Source organism: Siphateles boraxobius, unplaced genomic scaffold (assembly GCF_051911475.1).
Source record: "Siphateles boraxobius isolate OS27281-9 unplaced genomic scaffold, OSU_SipBor_1 86, whole genome shotgun sequence".
Taxonomy (NCBI): Eukaryota; Metazoa; Chordata; class Actinopteri; order Cypriniformes; family Leuciscidae; genus Siphateles; species Siphateles boraxobius.
The window spans coordinates 7,334,561-7,361,562 of record NW_027509215.1 but is presented as its reverse complement, the minus strand read 5'-3'; the positions used below and the strand labels follow the sequence as shown (position 1 = coordinate 7,361,562).

General features: G+C 40.9%; 1 protein-coding gene across 5 annotated transcripts; it reads right to left on the bottom strand.

Moving 5' to 3' along the window:
* Nucleotides 1-89: 89 nt before the first annotated feature.
* On the bottom strand, nt 90-26,034 carry spmap2 (sperm microtubule associated protein 2). 5 transcript variants are annotated; one of them, XM_077222421.1, is made up of 7 exons: nt 25,879-26,034; nt 22,063-22,203; nt 20,031-20,095; nt 19,151-19,217; nt 18,209-18,335; nt 414-576; nt 90-346 (listed from the first exon to the last, which is right to left on the bottom strand). In XM_077222421.1, the coding sequence occupies exons 2-7, from the start codon at nt 22,122-22,124 to the stop codon at nt 105-107; spliced, it is 726 nt and encodes a 241-aa protein (XP_077078536.1). In that variant the 5' UTR covers nt 22,125-22,203; nt 25,879-26,034; the 3' UTR covers nt 90-104. The 5 variants fall into 5 exon arrangements, with proteins under 5 accessions (XP_077078536.1, XP_077078537.1, XP_077078538.1 ...); XM_077222422.1 differs by lacking the exon at nt 25,879-26,034 and adding an exon at nt 22,421-22,458; XM_077222423.1 differs by lacking the exon at nt 25,879-26,034 and adding an exon at nt 22,341-22,414.
* Nucleotides 26,035-27,002: the final 968 nt, after the last annotated feature.

The window sequence follows — 27,002 nt, the reverse complement described above, 5'->3', positions numbered from 1 at the left end:
TTTTTTCAAAAACATAAACAAAATCTTAATTATTCTAAACTGTTGACCGGTAGAATAAATGATAACAAACAAACCAGCCTCACTAAAGATGGAGCGATGATGCTTTATTGGCTTTTACATTTGCGTGGTAAGGGTAAAGACAGCTCCATCAGTCTGGGGGAGGCGGTGGCGGCCCGGGCAGCAGGACTGACCCGGTAGGGCTCGTACCCCTCAAACAGGGCCTGGCGTGTCTTGGGTCGAGCCAGCGTCTGCAGACTATCGCTGGCTACAGCCTTCAGGACACGATCTGGAACCGGCCCAGACACTGGCCTGGCCAGAGCATGCTGTGCGTGAACCTGTTTAGGAGCTGAGAGTGGAAAACATGAGAGAGGTAAACAGAAAATGACTATTCAAGCGTGGTGATGTGGACTCACAGGCCAGCTGCAGTATTCGTGAGGAGGGTGGGATGGGAATGCCGAACGCGTGGGTGCTTGAATCCACACTGGGTGCTTGAGTCAACACCATCTTCACTCGCTTCGGTTGAGCTAAATTACATATCCTAGGACTCGGCTTGGCAGTTTTAACCGCAACACTCAACTGTAAAGGCACAAGAATCCAGATCTGCCATTTGTCATGCAATAAACAGTGAACACCCACTCTGCTGAATGTGCTTGAGGGCTTGTGATGCAACACTTTAAAACTGTAACGCAGTGCAACACACCTAGTAATTGAAAGAAACAAGGAGAGCGCTGACGAACATTAGAAGATCTAATCACTGCCAGCTACTGCTACTGGTGATCTCATTTCTGCAGTTTAAATGGTTAGTTCACCCCAAAATTAAAATTATCCAATAATGTACACACCCTTAAGCCATCCTATTTTTTTGACTTTCTTCTTTAAGCCATAAAAGTAATCCAAACGGCTCCAGAAAGTTAATAAAGGCCTTCTGAAGAGAAGCGATGCGTTTTTGTAAGAAAAATAAGGGATTCATGTTTTTTAATACAACTCTGATTGAGTTTGGCTGAAAAAAGTAAGTCACATACACCATGGTTTGAGAGTGGGTAAATTATGGGCTAATTTTCATTTTTTGGGGGGAAAATTAACCCATTAAAGAGGACCTATTATGCTTTTTTTAGTGTGTAATGTTGCTGTTTGAGCATGAAAAATGTCTGCAAAGACAAAAAGCACAGAGTTCACTGTTTCTGAACTCCCTAAAACACCTCCATTGTAGTTTCTTAAGGGAATGAACATGTCGTAATGTACCTCATTTAAATAATTCCCACCGAAGGCATACACACACACAAAAAAAACTATTCTAGTAGACCACAAAAAAAAATCAAGATATTTTAAAAGGGCATAATAGATCCCCTTTAACTACACCTTAAGTTGTGTCATTTTGAACTTGAAGACTTGGGCGATCACCAAAAGTATACTTCCTGTGTGATGGGAATGTTCACACTTAATACAAGACAGAACATACACCACATTTTTGTACATATTGGGACATACCAAATCACAACTTTCATAGCTCAGATATCTTTCATTTATCTGTTCATAGCTCAGCTATGGAAATGGCTTGATGAACGTAGTATTTTTTTCCTGTGTCAACATTATATTTCATACTGAAACAGGAAGACACAGGAAGTTTTAAAATAGTTCATAGTTTTTAGTTAAACTCACATGCATGAATCAAAATGTGCCTATAAAGCAAACACACCAGCACACTTTCAAAGTACAAACGGTATAGTATAATAGAGTATGAGTATGAAATGCTTCTTTTTTGAAATGCATATAATTAAAAAAAAAATTAAATAATTGATAAATAATATTTAAATAATACTTTCCCCATTACATTTACAATTCACCATATATCTCCAAATTATTAAAAAAATAGTTTATTGTATTATTATTATTATTGTAACATCTTTCAAAATATCATTTATTCCTCAGTCTTCAGTGTCACATAATCCTTATCCAATATGATCTGCTGCACAAGAAATATTCATTATCAATGTTGAAAACAGTTGTGCTACTTCACATTTTTGTAGAAACCGTGATACAGTTTGTTCCTAAATTCTTTGATAAATAGCATTTTTTTTTAAATAGAACTGTTTTTTTAATTAACATTATAAATGTCTTGCTGTCACGGAGCGCTCAGCGACGCCTCCTGGTTGCATCAGATCTCTCTCTCCTGCGTACTAGGACTGCATTTCCCATCTTCCTTCCCTGCTCATCATCTCCTGATTGTCCCCTCATTATTGCATTAGTATCACCTGTTCCCCATCTGCTCCCCTTTATCTGGACTGTTCTGTTCATTGTCTTTTTGTGAAGTCTTGATTTACCCTCACGCTATCTCTGACCCGTTTTTCTTGTGCTTGCTTGTATATTTTGACTTGGACTCTGTACTCGTTTGTGAACCTCAGCCGCCGGCCCTGACCTTTGCCTGTTTAAACCACTATTCTTGGATTGCCCTTATCTGTGAGCTGTTTTTGAGTTTTATGTCTGCTGTTCTATGCTGGCTCACCTGTATCAATAAACTACTGCAGATGGATCCAAACGCCTCAGCCTCTTCGTCACAGAAGACTTCACCGCAACAGGATCCAGCAGATTTCCATAGACTGGCCTCAGAGGTATCCACTCAAGCTAATGTGTTGGCCACTCATCAGCAACAGTTGGTAAAGTTGACAAATCTCACCGAGGAACTCGTGAGATCAGTCCGAGCCCTATCTCCGCCGAGCGCGGCTGATAATCAAGCCTCGAGTCCAGCTGCTCCACCTGCCGTGAGTAACAGTTCAAACCATCCCAAGTTATCCCTTCCTGAGAAGTTTGATGGCTCACCCTCTACCTGTAGGGGATTTTTGACACAGTGCAGCTTGTATTTTGACCAACAGACCCAGTCCTTCTCCACTGATGAGAGCCGCGTTTCTTTCATGTGTTCTCTGCTCACCGGCCGGGCTTTGGAATGGGCTACTGCACTCTGGCATGGAGGTTGGCTCGCTTTCCCCTCTTATAATGAGTTGTTGACCCTATTTAGAGAAGTGTTTGAGCATTCTGCGGGAGGGAAGGATCCTGGAGAATTATTGCTAACGTTACTCCAGGGAAATTCAACCGCAGCTGACTACACTCTCTCGTTTCGGACCCTCGCTGCCCAGGCCGGATGGGGGGAGGAACCTTTAAAGCTCCTGTATCACAAGGGACTCAGCCCGGAGCTCCAAGGAGAACTGGCGTGCCGCGACGACGGTAAATCATTGAGTCAAATTATAGAGCTCGCCATCCACCTCGACAACCTAATTCGCGCCCGACGCACACCTATCAGATCCAGTCTCTTCGAGGGTGCTTTCCCCAATTCTGAGTCGGAGCCCATGCAGATTGGTTACACTCGCCTATCTATGGCGGCGAGAGAGAGGAGGCGCCGTAATCGTCTCTGCATGAATTGCGGCGAGGCGGGACATCTGAGGGCGACCTGTCCGGTTAATCCAGCACTCAAGAATTCCACTGCGGTGAGTCTGAATCACTCTTCTAACTTATTCTCTGTGGATTGTTCCTTAAAATTTAACGGACAAACTTTAGACATAAAAGCTCTGATCGATTCTGGAGCTGCAGGAAATTTTATTGACTTTGCTTTTACTAAAACTCATCGTGTCTCTCTCCTCGCATGTGAGTCTGGTGTGACGGTGAAGGCGCTGGACGGACGCCCCCTAGGGTCTGGAGAGGTGCAATACACCACACAACCCCTCACGATCTGCTTCGGGACACTGCATTCTGAATCTATCCAGTTTTTCACGATCCACTCGCCCAGGCAACCTATACTCTCGGGGCTACCATTGCTAGAGAGACATAACCCCCAAATTTCCTGGTCTGACAGGAGAATATCCCGGTGGTCCACGTTCTGTCAGACGAACTGCATGGCCGCTGTCCAAGGTTCTGATCTCCAGAGCGCCGCTCTCAAGGGAGTAGATTTTCAGAAGATTCCCACCGAATACCCCAATCTGGCTCTGGCTTTCAGTGAAACGGAAGCTTCTCACCTCCCTGTTCACCGCACTGGGGACTGTGCCGTCGAGCTCTTGCCTGGGGCCGTACCACCACGCGGAAGGGTTTACCCGCTGTCACAACCTGAAACTGAGGCCATGAGGGCGTACATAGATGAACAGCTGGCTAAAGGTTTTATTACTCCCTCCACATCTCCGGCTTCCGCCGGGTTCTTTTTCATTAAGAAGGATGGGGGTCTTCGGCCGTGCATTGACTATCGTGGTCTTAATGAGGTGACAGTCAAATACCGCCTATTCCATTGGTTCCAGCAGCCCTGGAGATGCTCCGTACTGCCCGCTACTTCACTAATCTGGACCTGAGGAACGCATACAACTTGATTCGCATTCGGAGTGGTGACGAGTGGAATATCGGGTCATGCCTTTCCAACAGTCCTTCTGTTTTCCAAGCTTTTGTAAATGATATTTTCCGGGACATGTTAAATCAGAGAGTTATTGTTTACATTGATGACATTTTGATTTATTCTGATTCCTTTGAGGAGCATGTCCAGGATGTTCGTGCGGTTCTCAAGCGCCTGATCGATAACCAGATCTATGCCAAGCTCTCCAAGTGCGAGTTTCACCAGACACGTATCTCCTTTCTGGGCTATATCATCAGTGCGGATGGAGTTCTGATGGATGACAGCAAGGTCAGAGCCGTGGTGGATTGGCCCCAAACTTCCTCTGTTAAGGAGCTGCAGCGCTTTTTGGGCTTTGCCAACTTTTACCGCAGATTCATCCGCAATCTCAGTGTAGTCGCTGGCCCTCTCATATCGCTGCTACGAGAAGGGGGCAAATATTTTAAATGGACGGCGGATTGTACTGCGGCCTTTGATCTACTTAAGGAGAGATTTATCGTTGAAGTGGATGCATCGAGCACAGGAGTTGGGGTTGTTCTGTCTCAACGGCAGGGAAGTCCGGCTAAAATTTTCCCATGTGCCTTCTCTCGCAAGCTTAATTCGGCGGAGCGCAATTATGACGTTGGTGATCGCTGTAGCGACTGACCGAATCCTGTTTTCCTTTCACTACTGAACAAATATGAACACATATATGTTTAATTCACAAAACCTTGAATCATGTGAAATGGTGCCCCAATGTCTGCCAGCAGGTCATTGATTAACTCCATTTATGACGCATTGCGCAATCAAGAAACAGGTCCCCGTTGTTCTCGAAACCCTCACGTGGTACACCCCACGGATGGACAGATGCTGACCATAAGGATATCCACACATACCCGCACACAAACGTCCTTTGTGTGCAACTTAGGATAGGAATGTCCTTAATGTATATAACACAGAATTGTATCTGACCTTCCTGTATGCATGCATATCTAATTAGTTTTGTCTTATTCTATAGATGTAATTGGAGACTGGTCTGTAACTTCGAATCTTAAGTGTAGGTCTAAAGAAAGATTACCTAACAGGATCATCTTCTGTGACTCTCCCTCTTGCTAGGTCATAAAACTTTATGACCCCCAAAAGGAATTCCAAGGGAATCACAGCTCCCACTTGAATTCTGATAAAGAAAGACTAATAGACTCTGCAATCTTATATTTTCTATAAGTATAACCACTTAAGAAAGGTATAAACATGAATTTGATCTTTCCTGGGTCATGGTAGCCGGTATTATGGCTTTATAGTCGTGTGAGTGAACATTAAATGTGTGTAATTCTGTATATGAATGTAACTTTATGTTTCTTCTACTCTTTCCGGCCATTCTTGGTACCTGTTTGACCGTCTTGTTTTGACTAAACAAGTCATACATAGGATATTACAGTACAAATTATTGTTCTGTGTGTACAATCTTTCTGGCTACAGGGCTCGACATTAAGGCTTGTCCGCTTGTCCGGGACAAGTGGATTTTTTGTAGGACAAGTAGAAGAGAAAATTAGTTGTCCGACCGGACAAGTTAAATTTCAAACAAAATAAAATGCCATGTTACTTCACGTTATGTGCCACTCGTTACGTCTATTTAACAGATTTAATTTTACAGATTTGAAACGAAGACATGTCCTGAATGTGAATGGCCTGTGAATGTCCTGAATGTGACTCGCAGAAAGACGCGCACCAGTATGATGCGCATGCACAGACCGCGCGCCAGAATACAGTTCTCTTTCGCGCTTGAACGAACATCAACACACACAATTAAGCCAAAATGTCATTTGTCGAGTATCTTCATAACACAAGAGCAGTCTTATGATGGACATAAAGAGTTGTGACTCGTGAGAGAATGAGGCGCGTGTGAGATCCGCGTCTCTGTCCACAGCGGCTGCTCTTAAAGGGCCAGCTACCAATAAAGTGTTCTGTCAGTAAAGTTAATGAAAGAACAAAGGGAACAGAGAAAATTACTCACTGCTCTTGACTAAAGAACTTGTGTAGCTTTAATAAGGAGTAGTCTATATATAATTTATAATTTATGCTGCGCAGACTGTTTGATAACTTTATTCAATTTCTGTATATGTCCTACCTGTTAGACAGTTCATTTTTATCCAAACATCAATGGCTTATTGATCATTATAGGTGTTATCAATCATTTAGTTGTTATTGCTAATTTCAGAATTATCACTAATCTGTGTGTGCATTTGGTTTAGAACCAAACAAGTTGACTCATGAAACCATTTGTTTATTATATCGCAATCGCATATCACAACCGCAATATTGATCTCAATAATAGGAATATGACATTGTCCCCAAATCGTGCAGCCCTAGATAAAATTATAAATCTTTACCCGGACAAGTGACTTTTGTGCATGGTCAAGTGAAACATAAATTTACTTGTCCGAAGGACAAGTGCCTCAAAAAGTTAATGTCAAGCCCTGGGCTAGAAATGACAAAATGTTATACCATCATAAATTATCCTGACAAGACAAAGAAGAACTTTTCCCGCTCGAGATGCTCTAAGATGATTGGTTCACATACGCGAAACAGGCGTGAACCCCTCCTCTCCATAAGAGACTGACACAGAAGTTTCTCAGAGAGCACTTACGTTTCCAGAGAGAAGACCCATGACTCCCGTAAGGGAGTTTTCCTCCGTTTCTATTTTCTTTTCTTTAAGTCTTTTCTTTATTTTCCTCTTCGGACCTTTCCTACGTTCAGTGAAATGAACAGCCTGCAACTTCAACTTTAAAAGGACTCTTTGAAATCCCCGCGGCTCTTAAAGGAAACACGCAAGCTGCGCTCAACGGAAGAAGATGGGAGTGTGAGCTCTCATCTCCGTTTTTCCTGTCTTTCCATGTCTTGTATATGTCCACTGGAAGCCTCAGTACCAAAACAAATTCCTTGTGTGTGCAAGCACACTTGGCAATAAAGCTCTTTCTGATTCTGATTCTGATTCTGATCTCCGTTTTTCCTGTCTTTACTAAGTTTGTCTCATTTTCGCCTCTCCCTCCCGAGGGAGATGAACTCTGAACTATTTCCTTGGTAACTTCACGTTCGGTGAACCTTTAAAACTTCCCACGAGTCTGCTCGCCCCAGAAGACAGGAGAGAACAAGCCTATAGCGCCGAAGGACAAACACGCATACGACTCTGCGTTCCTCAGCAACACTAAGAGAGAACCATACGCAAGTATAGGTTATTGATTTGATTGATGTGATTTCTTGTTGCCTCTCTAAGGGTTACGTTGTCTGTGATTTTTGCCATGCTGCGATTACCTGACCGTTAGTTTCACTTTCTCATCCTCTTACTCTCTCTCTCTCTCTCTCTCTCTCTCACTCAATCTCTCTCTCTCTCACTCCCATTGTTATCCGTTTGTCTCGTTAGTCTTACTGTTTATTGTACATAGATGTATCCCGGGTTTAAATGTAGAATTCTGTATCCGTAGTTTCATTTTATTAAAACCATTATATTCTCGATTGCTAATTGTCTAAAATGCTCATTTTTACAAAGTCAATGAAATGTTTGATCTAGCTACAAAGCTTTACAATTCGTTACTATTTCAGTAACCTAAATTTTATAATAACAAGAAGGTGATTTTCTCATGGCCAGAAAATAGCTTTTTTTGGAATTATAAGAAAGAGATAATTTTTGTTTAAAATTGATAAGTTAATCTTACGGCCGTTTGCTGGACAAACAGATTGTTCGATAACTAAATTAATTCCATTTAAGGTTATCTCATATAATCGATCTGTAATAAGACTATTGATATATTAATGACGAACCATAACCCATTATGGTGATCATTCATATATACAATCGATCTATTTTCAGCTTCGATAATTTAACTGTAATATGCAATATATTAATCATTCATGATTAATTATTAAATTCCCTATATATAATTTGAGCTAATTTAATGTAAGACCCACTGTCGCTACATCGCGAGCTCCTGGCCATGAAGGCTGCCTTTGAGGAGTGGAGGCACTGGCTGGAGGGAGCTCGCCAGCCTTTCACTGTGCTCACTGATCACAGGAATCTTGAGTACATCAGGTCAACTAAGTGTCTAAATGCTCGCCAGGCTCGCTGGTCACTGTTCTTTTCAAGATTCGATTTCAAGATCACCTACAGGCTGGGCTCCCAGAATGGCAAAGCTGACGCCCTGTCTCGCCAGTTTGACGGTCCTTGTGAGGAATCGAAACCTGAACCCATTGTTCCATCTCCTCTGATCGTGGGTCCGGTTCAATGGGACATCATCTCTGAGGTCATTGCGTCTCTAAGTAGTCATCCTGCTCCACCAGAGTGTCCCGCCGACCGTCTCTTCGTTCCACCCGGACTCCGCCACCGGGTGCTTCAGTGGGTTCACTGCACCCCCAGCGCAGGTCATCCAGGTATTGCGGCTACCATACAGTTAGTTACCAATCACTTTTGGTGGGTTTCTCTCCAGTCGGATGTCATAAAGTTTGTTCAACAATGCTCTGTTTGTAACACAGTTAAATCTCAAGCCCGCTGGTCTGTTACAACCTCTGCCAGTACCTCAGCGTCCCTGGTCGCACATCGCAGTGGATTTCGTTACAGATCTACCCCCATCACAGGGGTTTACTACCATCCTCTCCGTGGTGGATCGCTTCTCTAAGTCCTGCCGTTTCATTCCCCTGACCGGCCTGCCCACGGCCTTACAAACAGCTGAGGCTTTTCTCAATCAGGTTTCTTGGCTCTTTGGTTTGCCCGAGGACATTGTGACTGACCGTGGTCCCCAGTTTACCTCCCGTGTCTGGAGAGAGTTGTGTTCCAAACTCAGTATCAATGTCAGACTAACTTCTGGTTACCATCCTCAGGCCAACGGGCAGGTTGAACGTCTGAACCAGGATTTGATTCGATTTCTGAGAACTTACTGCCACCAGAACCAGCAGGACTGGAGTCGCTTTCCGGCCTGGGCAGAGTATGCCCAGAATTCCTTGTTAAAAACCTGCCACTGGTCTAACACCCTTTAAACGTGTTTTAGGTTTCCAGCCACCACTCTTCCCGTGGGCCGGGGAGCCCTCCGACCTCCCAGCAGTAGACGCATGGCTCCGGCGCAGTGAGGCCACCTGGGATGCTGCTCACGTTCACTTACAACGCGCCATCCGCCGTTTTCAGCACCAGGCGGATTGGAGGAGGCGTTAGGGTCCCAGGTATCGACCCGGCCAGTGGGTGTGGCTCTCTGCGCGAGATCTCCGTCTCAAGCTCCCGAGCAGGAAACGGTCTCCTCGCTTCGTCGGGCCATTCAAGATCCTCCGCCAGATAACACCAGTTTCTTTTCGTTTAGCTCTCCCTGCTCATTACAAAATCTCACCCACATTTCATAGTTCTTCTTTAAAGAACACACCAATATAGTCCAATATAAAATGCTAAAAAAAAAAACATGTATTATATTGTGGGTTGTGATGGTATTTAGTCTTGTGGTAAAAAAGGTTCAAGGTTTTGCAGTCTTCGAGTGGAAAACGCCTACACATGACGAGTTGAATTCCTCCAGAGAGGTGAGAAACACTCATTTGTAATGTTTCTGGGCGCAGTGTTGATGCTGATAAAGATTACAAACCAGTTATTGAGGGGAAAACATCTCGGTTACTTACGTAATCTCGGTTCCCTGAGAAGAGGCTAGCTTACGCTATGGGAAAACTCCTTTTCTCGAGAATATTGAAGCAAAAATTTTTAAAATGCAGTGCAGCTGCACAGCAGACACAGATGAGCGGATAGCACGGTCATTGGCTGTGCTGCGGCAACTGCACGAACCTATGGCGAGGCGGCTCAGACGCGGAACCAATCAGGCTGCTTCGTGCCGTGGCATGTCAGAGCCCGCCAGAATGGCCGTGACCTAAGCCCTTATAGTGGCCCATTCAGCCAAAGGAATACAGGTTAAGTCGACTGAAGCGATCCCCTGATCAAAGCACAATAGCACGGCGGGTTAAGCAATACTCGTTCCCTCTTCTCATGGACCTCGTCAGACGTTCCCTTTCGAGAAGTCTCTCGTATTGCGTAAGGCTAGCTTACGCTATGGGAACCCCCTTCAAAACGCTGTGCGTGCTTAACTTCGCTCCATACAGTATCCCGAAGCCAGATGCCTGAGGCTAATAGATGAGTAAAGTTTATGAATCCCAATAGAAACCGGTCATTTGACGAGTCTCATATAGGAAAAAAAAAACAAGGAAATAGGCCTAATAGAGCCAAATCCTTATAATGTATGTATATAAATATATAAGGAGTGTAGTCCGAGTTTAACCAGGACCAGATATGTATCGGGTCCTATGGCCTAGGGGGGTTTGTGCTTACACTTAACCTGAAAGAACCCTCGCTTGCAAAGCGGGAACTTCCAGATTTTAAAATCTGATAAATGTGGACGGCGAGGCCCAGCCGGCCGCTGCAGCAATATCTTCCATGGGTGTTCCACTTGACCAAGCCCATGACGAGGCCATGGCTCTTGTGGAATGAGCTCTGACACCTAAGGGGCAATGCAGGCCCTTAGACTCATTAGCCAACACGATAGTGTCTACTATCCAGCATGATAATCTCTGCTTTGTCACACCAAGCCCCTTGGTGCGGCCACCAAAGCATGCCACTGCTTGAATGAGGCGCACGCGCCTGTTCAGAAAGATCCCACTAGGCCCTGGATTGTGAGCGCATGCTCTGATGTGAGGTGCGCTTTAATTTGTAGAGTCTATCACTGTACCCAGGAAAGAGATACTCTGGCTGGGAGACAGTGTGCTCTTGAAAACGTTGATCCTGAGTCCCAGGCTTTCTATATGGCTGAGGAGCCAGGATCTGTGAGTGATCGACTGTTCCTCTGATTGGGCTATAATCAGCCAATCGTCGAGGTAATTCAACACTCGCACTCACCGCTGTCTCAGGGGGGTAAGCGCTATGTCCATGCACTTCGTAAAATTATGAGGTGCCAATGATAGGCCGAACGGTAGTACTGTATACTGGTAAGTCTGCCCCTCGAAGGCGAATCTGAGAAATGGCCACTGATCTACAGGGGCGGGAATGACGTAAGACAGTTAGCGCGAGCAAATAGCAGAGAGGCATGTTCTCGTCCGAGCGTGGCCGGTTTCCAGGCCGAAACTCACTCATAGTGTCCGTCTGGGTCATGCAGAGAGCTCGAGAGGGCTCTGCATGACGTGCGACACACAGAGCGAGGCACGCGGGGACTGGCCCGGCATGCGTTCGCTCGTGTCTGTCCGCTCTGGCATCCTTTGTGAGCGTCGCTTCTTTTAGCACAGCTAAGATCAAAGGGAGAGAGGGAGCGGGAAGCGCGGGGTTGTCGTCGGCGAAAACAGCCAGTCGAGCCCGCGGGGTGGGGAGATCCACGTCGTCACTCAGGGCAGCCGCCCTTAGCGAGTGCAGCTTCCGCATGGTCCCAGCCCATACAGGAAGCGCAGAGGATGTGATGGTCTCTGCCGAAGAGAGAGCCTCTGCACCAGGCGCATTTTAGAGCGTGGCATTTGCAACACCTCGAAAATTGCTCTTTTAGAAAAACTGTGACGCAGCGGCGAACACACTAATGGATTAAAAGGATATAGCACGCTGGATGGCACAGCAGAACAGCGGGCTGAAGGCGGCGTTCAGTTGAGAAACCAGGAGCCGACGTCCTCAGAGCTGCAAGGCAGGTGGCTTGTTCCGCTGAAGGATTTTCAACGGCAGCGAAGGCTTCTTATCCAGAGATTAGCGAAGTTGGAAGTTTGCTGTAGGAGACAAAATCTGTATTCCTTTGGCTGAATGGGCCACTATAAGGCCTTAGGCCACGCCCATTCTGGAGGACTCTGACGTGCCAAGGCGCGAAGCAGCCTCAATTGGTTCCGCCTCTGAGCCGCCTCACCATAGGTTCGTGCAGTTGCCATAGCACAGCCAATGACCGTGCTAGTCGCTCATCTGTGTCTGCTGTGCAGCTGCACTGCGTTTTAAAAAAATTTGCTTCAATATTCAGAATCAGAATCAGAATCAGAAAGAGCTTTATTGTAGGGCTGTGCAATTAATCGAATTTCGATTTCAATTTCGATTTTGGCTCCAAACGATCTCCAAAATGGTACAATCGAGTAAAAACGATTATTTTGCCATGTTCTGTTTTGCAAGAACACTCTTATTTTGTCTTGTTTTCTGAATGACTCGCGCAAGCGCACATCCGTCCCTCCCAAAGCCATAAACTCGCTCAGCCTATACAGTCATAAATTGCAAGCACAATAAACTTCACAATAACAATTGGCTAATTTAATATAGACTGGAGTGAGACCAAAGACGTCTCTCGAGCTGTCGCGATCTCTTTCTGATCGATCACTGTAGCGCCTCAGTTCAAGCGAACGGTAGCGCGCGCACATGACCTGATCATCTGATCTGTTCCGCTTTACAGCACGAAACAAATAGAGGATGAACACAAGGAGCGACATTAACGCTAGTCCGGGAATAGGGGATTTTTAAGTTACAAGTGAAAGAGAGTTTTACTTGCCCGACCGATCGAAACGCGAGATGGTTTTGATCTTACACAGTCAGTGTAAACAGAGATCGGTAATGGATAGTTTCTGGAAGCTGCCCTGTCTATTTGTGAGAGAGACATTAGTGGAGAAGTCAAAACAAATGAGCTTAACAGCTCACACAAAAACTCACAGAAGAAACATACTGAGGTAGAAATGTTGAGTTTTTTTAATTTATAATATATGATACATATATTATACATAACATATAACATACATAACATAACACGACTAAGAGCTGTTCTATAATATCACGATTGCGAATGTTACATTGAATTTATAGTTTAATAAACAAGTAGCCTAGTTTATATGTAGTAACTTACATTATAGACGCAGTATTGACTGGTTTTGTTCTATTTCACCGACGAAAATAGTTACAAAAGAAAAGCAACACTAAGCGCTGTGTTTTGTTACTGAATGATTCATTATTTTGAACGAATCGTTTTAATGAATGACTCGATTCATTTATTAAGACGGTCACTTGTCGCCACCTATTGATTTATTGTTTAAAGGTATCATTTATTTTATTTTTTATTTCATTATTTGTTTAAACATTAATCTCATAATATTTTTACAGTTGTAATTTTGCAGTGTAAATTAATTTAATGGATAACAGCCCTTTTTATTAAAACTGAATTTGATCAAATGTAAGAATTTGACATAAAACATATTTAGTAAGGTTTAATAAATTGTCCTTTATTAAGGTAAATAATGCCCTGGTGACCCCCTACAACAAATTACTTTATAAAAAGGTAACCTTTTTCAGGTTACCTGAAAGGTGTCTTTTAATAAACACGTTCCCAAAGTCATGTGAAATAATCGTGTTACATAATCGCGATTTCAATACTGACCAAAATAATCGTGATTATGATTTTTTCTATAATCGAGCAGCCCTACTTTATTGCCAAGTGTGCTTGCACACACAAGGAATTTGTTTTGGTACTGAGGCTTCCAGTGGACATATACAAATACAAATACAACAAGAAACATAATACTACAAATTATAAGAATAAAAAATAAAAATATAAATATATGAGAATAAAAGTATCACAGTTGGGTTTAGTCAGAATAGACATTTTCAGATTTACAGATTATGAACATATTTACAGATTATGAACATATTTACAGTGTTTTGAATATTATAAATAAATAAATCTACATAAGTATCACCTGAGTTGTAGGATATTGCACTAAACACTGGGAGTATTGCACTTAAAGGCATATGCCTTGGGAGGTGTGTTAACTGTTCAGGAGGGAAATGGCCTGTGGGAAGAAACTGTTCCTGTGCCGAGATGTTCTAGTGGCCAGTGATCTGAGTCGGCGTCTTGACGGTAACAGTTCAAACAGGAGGTGTCCAGGGTGAGTGGAGTCTGTGATGATTTTACCTGCTCTCTTCCTCACTCTGGAAGAGTACAGGTCCTGGAGGTTTGGCAGGGGGGCACCAATGATTCTCTCAGCAGTCCGGACTGTCCTTTGTAGTCTCCTGATGTCTGATTTGGTACCTGAACCAAACCAGACAGTGATGGACGTGCATAAAACAGACTCAATGACGGCTGAGTAGAACTGAATAAGCAGCTCCTGTGGCAGGTTGTACTTCCTCAGCTGGCGAAGGAAGTACAGTCTCTGCTGGGCTTTTTTCATAACGGAGTCAATGTGATTGTCCCACTTCAGGTCCTGAGAGATAGTAGTGCCCAGGAACCTGAATGACTCCACTTCTTCCACAGTGCTGTTCATGATGGTGAGTGGGGGGAGTGCTGGGCTGTTCCTCCTGAAGTCCACGATCATCTCCACTGTTTTGAGCGTGTTCAGCTCAAGGTTGTTATATCTGCACCAGACAGCCAGCTGTTCAACCTCCAGTCTGTAAGCAGACTCGTCACCGTTTTGGATGAGACCGATGACAGTGGTTTCGTCTGCAAATTTCAGCAGCTTGACAGTGGGGTCTTTAGAAGTGTAGTCATTAGTGTACAGGTAGAAGAGCAGTGGGGAGAGAACGCACCCTTGGGGGGCGCCAGTGCTGGTGGTGAGAGTCCTGGATGTGTGTTTCCCCAGTCTCACTCGCTGCTGCCGGTCCGTCAGGAAGCTGGAGATCCACTGACAGATCGAGGATGGTATGGAGAGCTGGGTCAGTTTGGCTGTGAGAAGATCAGGCATGATGGTATTGAAGGCCGAACTGAAGTCCACAAATAAGATCCTTGCATAAGTCCCAGGTCTGTCGAGATTGTTGCAGGATATAATGCAGTCCCATGTTGACTGCATCATCCACAGACCTGTTTGCTCTGTAAGCAAACTGAAAGGGATCCAGCAGGGGTCCAGTGATGTCCTTCAGGTGGGCCAACACCAGTCTTTCAAACGACTTCATGACCACAGACGTGAGAGCGACAGGTCTTTAGTCATTAAGTCCAGTGATTTTGGGTTTTTTTGGGACCGGAATGATAGTGGAGCGCTTGAAGCAGCAGGGAACTTCACACTGCTCCAATGACCTGTTGAAGATCTGCTTGAAGACCGGGACCAGTTGGTCAGCGCAGGCTTTTAGAAAAGCAGATGAGATGCCGTCTGGGCCTGAGGCTTTCCTAGTCTTCTGTTTTTTGAAGACTCTGCTCACGTCCTCCACACAGACCTTAAGCTCAGATTGGATGGCGGGAGGGGGGAGGAATGGGAGTGCAGGAGGTGATGCTGAATGTGTGAAGTGCAGGTCTGAGCCGGTGTGTGGTGTGAATGAGGGCTTTTCAAACCTGCAATAAAATGAGTTTAAATCATCAGCCAGGTGTTGATTGTCCACAGATCGGGGGGATGAAGACTTGTAGTTGGTGATGTTCCTCAGGCCATCCCAGACTGATGATGGGTCGTTGGATGAAAACTGTTTTTTCAGTTTTTCAGAGTAGTTCCTTTTAGCAACTCTGATCTCCTTTGTCAGGAAATATTCTTTTCTCGAGAATATTCTCGAGAAAAGGAGTTTCCCATAGCGTAAGCTAACCTTACGCAATACGAGAGACCTCTCGAATGGGAACCACTTTTTTATACATATTGATACTGCTATACCATATTAGATATGAAAGTCCTTCACCTTTGAACAACTCAGAACGTCAGTGGAGAAAGGCATATAGTTTATCATAACATCGCAATAGACATCATATACATAATTACCTGATTTGTCATATCAACATAAAAATATACTGTGAGAATCTGACTTCTCTTGAGACTCCACTGCTTCACAGCAGATAATAATATGCTAAAGCCCGCTGGCACATTGACATGATTTGTTACAAGGTCCAGACGTCAGAAACACCAGCGATTTCAAAACCCGTTTTTGAAACTGTCTTTTTTTCACAGCAGTTTTAAGGAGAAGATACTCAGCAGTGGTGCTGACTTATGAATTTGCACATGGTTTGTCTTAAAGCATGTTAAAAACACTACATAGACATATAAACAACATTAAAAACTTGATTTTCACTTTAACTAAAGTATTATTATTATGAATCCTTGCATAGGATTTTTCACGCATGAAGATTGCATGATTGAAGCGTTGCAAACAAAAGAAACATCCAAACATCCGTTGGAATAAAGTGGAGTGCGGCGCGACAGAAGTGTCGCACGGACAAGTGGATCTGCACCGTAACTGTGCGTTCACACCACCGCCGGCGAGAGCGGCATCTACGCCGTGGAAAGATTCGTGGATGCTCTGACGTAGATTGAATGCTTGGTATTTTTTTAAACTTTATTTAAAGGGGCGGCAAAGCAAACAAGCATGTCGATCGTTATTTTTGCAGAAAATTGATCGATGGAAAGACCTTAACAATTAAAGTGACAAGTTTGCTAACGAAATAAACCAATTAAAAGCCATTTGTGTGGTGTGGCTATTATGTTCATGGTTTAGTGCTATTCTAATTTGCATTCCTGCTAAAAAACAAGTGTTCTAGCGCGAAAATCTTGCCTATAAATAGTGTGCGTGCTTTCTTATAAAATTCAAATGATCAACCTCTCCTCTATTTTGCTTGGGAACTAATGTGGACGGAACCAAAGTTTACAGGACTGCGTTCTCTGGAATCCTCTCAAACGGAGGACTTCTACATTCCGATTGGTTGCCGCCGAACCACGTCATAGCTCATTACCATAAAGTTGACCTGATTTCAACTCTCCTCGCCACTCTCACCGTCCAAGACGCGCCACCCTCGCCAGAGCTCGCCGTCGGTTCTCATTGAAAATGAATGACTTCCGACCACTTTGACGCTCTCGCCGGCGGCAGTGTGAATGCACAGTAAATACTAAACACAAACAAAAAAAGTTAAATGTTAAAATGTGCACAAGCTCAGGCATTAAATGTAGGGTAGGCAATTTCTGAGAGGCTAGCAATAGCAAGCTAGTTTTGAAAGCCTAAGATCCCGCCCTCCCTTCAGAGCGTCTCCAAAACCACGACTCCTTCAAAACACATGAACACACACAGCAGAGAGCGAACAAAAGAGACTGCGTTAGACTACCTAATGTCGGAAAGCACATAATATTACAATAATAATGAACATAACTTAAAGAGAGCTGACCTTTATCACCTGACTGCTGCAGATTTATTTCAGCATGGTGGTCTTGACATAGAAACACATAAATCTCCGGGTAGAAAGTCACGGGTTGCCATCTCGTAATTACGGTTAAGACATGGCGTGAACACAGCTTGAGCTCATTGTTTTTGTTCAGGAGGAACTATAAAAGTGCTGATGTTTGTTTGTGGCGCTCGGTGACTGTTTGTCTACAACTCTGTATAGCCTCATGGATCACGCTGATGAACTGTGATGTCTGAGAGAGCAGGTGCACGGAGGAATGGAAATACATAGGTTATGTTGACAGGCAGGTAGGATATCGAATCATTGCATTCGGACCAAATACAATGATTGGACGAACATTTTTCGGTCCTGAGACCTCCACAGAAGTTATACAGTACATTTTATATTTACACCACTTTTATGAAATGATTGCTATCAGGATGTGAAGAAAGTTTCAACCAGTATAACAAAAATGTTTATGAAACAAATTGCCTACCCTGCCTTTAAGACATTTTCACAATGCTGCATTGGTTTCAGGGTTCTTTAACCCTATAAAGCTTGCTGTATCATATTTGATACACATTTCTAGGTCTATCTATCTATCTATCTATCTATCTATCTATCTATCTATCTATCTATCTATCTATCTATCTATCTATCTATCTATCTATCTATCTATCTATCTATCTATCTATTTAATATCTTGTCTAAAAGTTTAAGAAACTATTCCATTTCACAAAATATTTTAGGAGCGCAGGTCTGATCTAAAATTGTAAGATGTAGTGTTTTAACTCACAGGAGCCAGAAGGGGGCGATCAGGCTGCCATCCATCAACAGGCACATGAGGCACAGCCAGTGAACACACTCTCTGAGAAGGACGTGCTTTCAGAGCGGCTGCACTAACCATCCACTCCGGTGACCTTCTGTGAGGACACACATGAGAGCTATGTTAAGGATAACATACTACCATAATACTATTTCTGCAGTACACTGTGCATAGTATGCTAAAATAAAAGGTCACGTAGCACTCAACTCGATGTGAAAATGTCTGTTGTTGCATTATGTTTTCCGTCTCACATTATATTTTTCTAAACTAGTACTGCCATGAATCGTGATCATGATCTTCTAGCTTCATTCTTTTCTTCAAATAAACTAGATGACACCCGAGAGAGCTGGATTCATATTTGCTTATTAACTAATTACAGATGCGGTTGAGAACGCAGCCAATAAAAGCCCTGTGATGAGCTTTGAGACTGAGTTTAGCGTTTGAATGGAACCATGAGGACAGTGAGCGGGAGAGCAGTTATTGCATGAAGATGTCAGTTGTTGTACTGTCTGCGTTATTAAACTCTAAACGGAAACTGAAATTATGAGATCAGCATCCTGGGATATTTTGGAAGCGAAGTGATAAAATGGAATGAATATGAGCTTAACTCTCTGTTGCATATACACATGAATGAAGGCGGAGGAGTGGAGTGCATGTGAAACAGTTTAGGTGGCTATAAGAACTCCATATGCATACATTCAATAAAAAAATCTTCAAGAATGAATGGAAATTATATTAATGTATGCATATATTTATAAAACTTAAGATTTGTTAGTATATTGTGTAACAGGAGAGTCTAATTGAAATGGCCTGTTATGCACTTGGAGTTAAAATGCATTTGTCCTGTGGTGACTATTTCTTTAAGAACTGCAGCTTTACATTAAGTAGTTTAATGGAAATAACATGAGTCACCTGCTCTCCTTAAAGAAACGGCTTGATTGTTTGCTCTGGGCGAGCTGCTCCAAGCGAGGAGTCAGTTCTGTGGAGACAATCTCCATTACCTTTTTAAATGAACATCTTTACTAAAAATATTTTCAATATACACAGTACAGATTGTAAACTTTCACACTTTCAAAAAAAAGTTCTATAAGTAAAGCAAAAGAGGTGCCAGATTTGCAACCTTGCGTTATTAAAGGGACATTGTGTAGGAATTTCTCCCATCTAGCCGTGAAATTATATTTTGCATTCAAACGAATAGTGCTCTCCAGCGCCTCGCTTTTCCAAATGTGTGTTGCATCTACGGTAGCTGTTATGTACCAAAAAGCTATGACATGATGTCTTCTAATAGCACTTCGTCGAGTTTTCCTTCGGGTGAACAGGTTTGTTATTTCAAACAAACTGCAACTTGACACAACGAAAAAACGAATGTTACAGTATTAATTACTGACTGACTTGCCGGGTCAGTGACAAGCGTCTCTCACTGCTCTGCTCCTCCGTTTCTGCTGCTTTCAGTCACGTGACGCTGGCTCTAAACGAAAACGTGTTGTGGAAAAGCGTTGGCCTAGTACTTTTTGTCCCTCTCTGCTATTATAGTTTTTCAAGATGGCGGAACGACATGGAAGCCTCCGTGGACCTACCCGTCACATGTATATAAAGATAATAAATTCTTCGTTTACGAGGATAAGTCAGATAATTGGTAGAGGTATTTGTACACCATTGAGGACATATTTATGAATAAAAATATTGATTTTAGATAATAAAATACCTAAAAAACTACACATTGTCCCTTTAAGATTGTGTTAACATTTTCATAATGATTCAAGACATTCGGTAAATGAAGTGATTCTCATACCAAAGGCAGATGTGGAGATGTTCTTTGACCCGGTTGGCAGTTCATCAAGCCAGTATACTGAGCGCCTATTTTGATAGTAAAAGAATACAAAATAATTAATTATTGCAGAAAAACACAAAGATAAATGGGTGAATTGAACAAATTTAGCTGCTGTATTTAATACTCTTAAAAATCAAGGCATTTGCAGTGATGATTCCATTAAGAACCTTTAACATCCATGGAAGCTTTTCAATGCACAAAAGTTTCTTTATAGTGGAAAAAGGTTCTTTAGATTACTAAAATGTTCTTCACACTAAGAAAAAGTGGTTCTTTATTGAACTGTTCACTGAAAGGTTCTTTGAGGAACCAAAAATGGTTCTTCTGGCATCACTATGAAACCTTTATTTTTAAAGATGTAAATTTCAAGAACTATTGTTGGGGTCAGCGTCACTGCAGTGCTATTACAGGAATGCGGCAGAGTCAAGTTAATGTGAAAGCATGAATAATTCACAAAAGGAAGCCCAAGTCATGCACTGCTGTTTGAATGAGTCAAAGAGCCCCCTGGTGGGCAAACACGCCAGTTCATTTAAAAAACGAGGTCAAGCGCAGAGGTTTTGACCATGTGAGAGAATGGCAGTCTTTATTTTCCTGGGACACAGCAATTCAGTTTTGTCCTCTGTAGAAGATGTTGCCATATATTTAAGTCCTTGTATATCTATTTTTTCAAATGACATTCAAAGCAGAGTAAGATGTTCTTTACATATTCTGAATTATTAGCCTACTCATTTATCTATAAATAAACTATTAACTATGACTTTTCTTTCAATAAATTCCTACTGCTTATTAATAGTTAGTAAGGTAGTAGTTAAAGTTTAGGTATTAGGTGGATTAAGGGATGTAGAATATGGTCATGCAGAACAAGGCATTAATATGTGCTTTATAAGTACTAATAAAAAGCCAATATCCATTATAATAAGTGAGAATAGGACCCTAAACTAAAGTGTTAGCAAAAAAATGTTTTCTCTGGCCCGTCTTTGACTAGCTTTTCTTTGATTAATCCACCTTCTGTCTCCGAGTTAATCTTGAAACCCAACTGTTCATCTTGTTGACTTGACCCCGCATCTACTTCTCTCCTGAAATTCTGCCACTCGGTCATCTTTGCACCTGTTTCTTACTTCATTGATACATGTCTTACCTTTGCCTTATTTCGTCTGCCACTCAAAACTGCACTAATTTCCACAATTCTCAAGAAACCCAACCTCAACCCCTCAGTTCTATCTAATTATCATCCTATTTCAAATCTGCCATTAATTCCAAATTACTGGAAAGAACGGTTGTTTCCCAGCTTCAGTCTTTTCTAGTTGAAAATAATCTCTTAGATCCTTTTTCAATCTGGTTTTTGCCCATTTCATAGTACTGAAACTGCCCTTGAAAAGGTAATAAATGACCTACTACATTCTGGTGACTGTCTCTCTCGCTCTATATATACTTATACTACTCAACCTTAGTTCTGCCTTTGATACTATACGCCATAATTTACTTTTTTCTCGCCCCTCGGATGTGTGGGTGTTGCTCTTTCTTGGTTTTCTTCCTATCTCTCTAATAGACAATTTTACATGATTTTAGATCTCAGACTATCCCTGTGAAGCCAGGTGCCCCCCAGGGAACCATTCTAGGTCCATTACTATTCATCATTTACATACTACCTCATACTACATGGTTTTATCATTAGCTGATGACATCCAGACATACACAATGTGCAAGCCTGCTTTATCTACTCAAATTGATCAAATATCCACTTGTGAGAACGAAATGAGAATGTATATATATATATATATATACACACACACACATATTTTTTTCTTTTTAATCAAAACACTTATTTTGCCTATATTCACACAAATTGAGTTAAATATTAAATATTTATTAGTCAAAATAAATTATTTAATTTGAAAACTTGGCACCGGGATGTTGTATATAATCACACGGCCATATATAGGACAAACCCCGCTGTTGATCTATATAAAGGGATGTGCTGGTGTAGCCTAGCTACCTGTCTGGGAATCTGAGCAGGTTTGGTTTGGGCAGCGCGAGGCGGTCTGTGCGCGTGGCCATGGTGAAGCGCGTTCCTGCTCACTAAACACAACAGCTTACAGTAGTTATAGCCGAACTCCGCAGAAACTTGTGCTTTAACCTGTATAAACATATAAAAACATTCCAAATATAGGCAATCTGCATACACATGTATAGGCTAATTGAAGAAACATAAAGTGAATGTTGGTATATGCACATAAATTCGAATGTAAAAAAACAAAGCGAAAGAAGCCTAACCTACAACTTCAGACAATACAGTTAAATACGGCTATAAGGTTGTTTTATTAGATGAACAGAAGCTTCCACAACTCACTCACCGATCCAAGCGTCAGTGGCGCGTTACGTGTCACCATAGCGAATTAACGGTGACGTGAGGACGCTCGATCTTCATTTAAATACGTTGGGGAAAAAATCATAAAATTTGTATATGGAGAGCTTAGGTGTAAAAACATTTTCTGTAGGAGTCAGATGTTATTACAAGGCCATTAGGAAGGAGATTTCAAATGCCATATCACATTTTAAAAACATAAGAATAGATTCTCTTTGAATTACGTTTTATGAGGACTTTCCATAGACATATTTTTGTGTAGGCTACAAAATAGCAGTAGGCCTATTTTGACTAAACGGGGATTTATTTTGGTCCCCGCGAGTAAAAAACAAAACAACCAACAACAAAAAATTAACACACACACACACACACACACACACACACACACACACACACACACACACACACACACACACACACACACACACACACACACACACACACACACACACACACTTTTTAGTTGATTTAGTTGACTAAATCATGCAAATACATATACACATATACATTATAGTACAAATATACATAGTCTACCTTGTCCTTGAAAGCCTATTCAACCTATCAGTTAAAATCAACCTTAATTATATTCTCGGTCGTCTGATCTGAATTTTTTTAGTGTGGTTTTATTGTGTTCATAACACATACAAAAATATGATTATATTACAGTTTCAATTTGGAAAAAGTTGTGAGGTGAAACCAACACACATAACCACAGATACAGAAAACAGACATTTATGCAATTGGACTTACTTTAGAGTTGTAAATACAGACCACAAGATAATTAATTAAATAATATTAAAATCAACTCACTTGACTTGCATGAAATAAACAGTTTGAGGTGTAGCTAATTCTGCTCATGCGGGGAAGATAAATAACAGTGTCAGTGTGTGAGAGCTCCAGCACAGCAGCAGATGGGAGTCAGAGCTTAGCTTGCATAATGATCACCAAAGTCAAATGTTAGACGTGTAACAGCCCAGGAGAGGGTGAACCACGGGCACAATGCTGGAGATCAGCAGCTGTTGGCATGGACTCCTCAGTGTGTGTCCTCTTTCATTCAGATCTCACCGAACCTCCTCCCAACTCAACTAAACCTTATATCATATTTGGATTGGTCAAACACACTATACAATGTTTGTACAGTGACCTCTAAAGTGGTAAAAGATCACTGCGCTAGTTTCACATCAGTTTCACTGACTCCATGCTCTCCTCCCTTGTGAAAAAGAAGTACACTTTAACATACTTTGAAAAAGTGTGGAATGTAATGTTTTCTGACTCTTAATTGCATGTTATTTACAATGAAATATAAAATTATTATTGTTTAATTACATAATGCATTTAGTTGAACATAAGAATGCTTTTTGACGCATTTATGCAATTTCACAATTACTTCTACTGTGTTTGAAATAAGTTTAAAGTGCACTGCCGTATGGACTGACAAGCATTTATGATAAAGTAAAATAAAGTTAAATTCTGGATAATTGGGACATTTTTTCCCCAGTCATCTGAGAGGCAACAAGTGTCCAAATTTATCTGAATTCACTTATATTTTACTTGAAGTCCAATTCAAGTCATTTGGGAAACTTTGTGCCACTGAGACGTCAGGGAAAAAATGTCCCAATTATCCTGAATTTACCTACTTTAATGCAATTTCTACTGAAATATATTTGTAATGAAGTTGCAATTTAGTAAATTTAAAAGGAATTAAAAAAAAATTTAAATAACATGTTAAAATTATAATCATCAAAACAATATATAAAGCATGACAACATATTAAAAACAATGATTTATGTACTTTAAAATAAAACTTTGTTAGTGTGCATTTAAAAGTGTGTAAAAAGTTGCTGCCTTGAATTACAATTAATTTCAATGTTTAAGTCATATCAACTTAAATTACATTAAACTGACTCAAAAAATTGAGTCTTGTATAACAAATATAAACTTATAAAACTTATTTTGATGAGTTAAAGCAATGTAAAAACATTTTGTCATAACGTATTAATCATATTTTTTTAGTGTACACACACTTAAGGGGCCTTTTATTTCATTAATACATTCTCTGCAAGATTTTCTTTTTTTATTATACACTTAAGATGTGAAGTACACTATACGTACACATTCAATAAATTTAAGTGCACTTTTTCACAAGGTTAATATTTCATATAGTAAAATAAATTCAACTCATTGCAATATTTCATGTCTACTAAGCATTTATGCAATAAGCTGGATAATATTAAGTATCCAAGGATAATGTATCGTAAATCAATCCTAACAGGACACAAGAACCTTAATTCCTAAAATAAAGAGGGTTCTTTGCTGAATCATACCAGTCATTATATAAATATCACATCATAATGAGGACATAAATATAATCTGCTAAACCATTAAGCTTAAACCCATGTGAAGCTTAAAGATCTTTGAAGAATAAAGGTGAATGTTATGATAAGGCTTGAGAAAAGGGTTGTACTGTCACTGCAGGGCAAACCTCTGAACATCAGTGTGTTTCAACATGCTGAAGTATGTCAGATGAGCAGAAGTCTCTGTATACATGTAGACACATGCGAAATATTTACCAGTATTTGTCTTGCCCGATAATTCATTACCAGGGTGAAATATTACATTTTTCTAGAGTAAATTCCACAAAATGAAAGTTCTGTCATCATTTACTCGCCCTAAAGTTGTTCCAAAACTTGTATGAGTTTCTTTCTTCTTCTGAACACAAAATTAGATATTTGGAAGAATATGAGTAACCATACAGTTGATGGACACTATTGACTTCCATAGTATGCCAATGGGGCCCATCAACTGTTTGGTTACCGACATTCTTCAAAATATATATAATCCCTTAAGGAAAAAACTGCAAAATGTGATCTATGATTTATGGTCAGGCATAATACATAATTCATCCTTTATCAAATTCAAGTACTTGATCTTTAAGCATACAGTAAATGAAGATGTGCAGCTGTACAAAAGTCACAATCATGATGCAATCTTGCGAGTGGTTGTTTAAAAGCATGATTTGAGGTTTCGTCCTCTTTGTAGCACAAACATCGCAAGAGAAGTTTGGGTTTAGAGTAATAATAATAATAATGATGATGCTTAACAAATGGTTTTAAATAATAATAAAAAATATATTTCTGTTTTTCTCTTATGCTCACCACGGCTGGATATATTTGATCAAAAATAGTTATATTATGAAATATTATTTTAATGTAAAACAGCTGTGTTCTATGTGAATATATAGTAAAGGTTAATTTATTCCTGTGATCAAAGCTGAATTTTCAGCATCATTACTCCAGGCTTTAGTGTCACATGATCTTTCAGAAATCACTATAATAGGCTGATTTGCTGATTTATTATGTTACAAAAAAAATTTATATTTCAATTAAATGCTGTTCTTTTGAACTTTCTGTTCATCAAAGAGTCCAGAATTTGTTTCATCATGATTACCTTCATTTATATGGTAGTAATGCTGCAGAAAGTCTGACTTGTCCACACCTTTCGGTTGCTCTTTTCTGGTCTTGTTGGATCAGGCCGAAGGGATCCGCTGTTGCCGTGGTGATCAAGGTGGTTTCCTGGTGATTGTCCAGGAATTTCTTTGACCGACACATCACACACACACACACACACACACACACACACACACACACACACACACACACACACACACACACACACACACACACACACACACACACACACACACACACACACACACACACACACACACACACACACACACACACACACACACACACACACACACACACACACACGAATGAACAGTTACAGCCCAAGGCATATTAATCATAAAACAAATATTACAAACAACATTATAAATAACCAACTAAATATCAACCCCAAATTTACATGAAAAAACAAAACAAAAAAAAACACATTAATGAGAAGTTGAAGTGTAACACATCCATCAACATTTTAGGATAAAAGTTATATGAATGTTTTTGGCAAAATGTTTATCCTAGACCTAGTACGTCATCATGCCTTTTATTTTTCGCAATTTTAATCACTTTTTGCCTTAAATAGTTTATAACTGTTATATAACAAAATTTTGTTTAAAATAGTTAAGAGAGAGTGTAGCATGTCAACTACCCAAATGTCAACAGTATAATAATAAACATAATGAATCTATTTGATCTTGTCAAGCACACATGTTGGCACTGGATTCCTCAGGACAGCATGTCAGAATGTTTCTATGGTCTTGAGACGCAAGGAGAACTGAGAGAAAAAGTCAGGAATCTGGAAGTATATCACACCTGCATGTTGCCATCTTTTCAGAATCGCTTTCGGAAGCCCATTTCTGCCACATTATGATTAGGTAAATCTTAATTATGACATAAAATATCATAACTGTTACACAAGTCATTGACCTCATAATTATGACATAATTTTCATTAGTACATCATAATTTTGCTTTTGTCATGATATATTTTTTTAAATCTCATTTTATCTCATCATTTTTTACTTATTACTAGAGTCAATTTTGACCCTGAATTTCAACTTTTGCAGTAATGTCATTATTATCGTCTTAGTTTTGATTTGTCACAATTATGACT

Bases quoted from the DNA above. Each gene is read 5' to 3' on its own strand.
- spmap2 (XM_077222421.1), bottom strand. From the start codon at position 22,124: ATGGCCACGCGCACAGACCGCCTCGCGCTGCCCAAACCAAACCTGCTC. The intron at 20,096-22,062 runs GTAGCTAGGCTA...CTATCAAAATAG, and splicing joins CTGCTCAGATTCCCAGACAG to GCGCTCAGTATACTGGCTTG. The intron at 577-18,208 runs GTGAGTTAAAAC...GTGCCTTTACAG, and splicing joins ATCGCCCCCTTCTGGCTCCT to TTGAGTGTTGCGGTTAAAAC.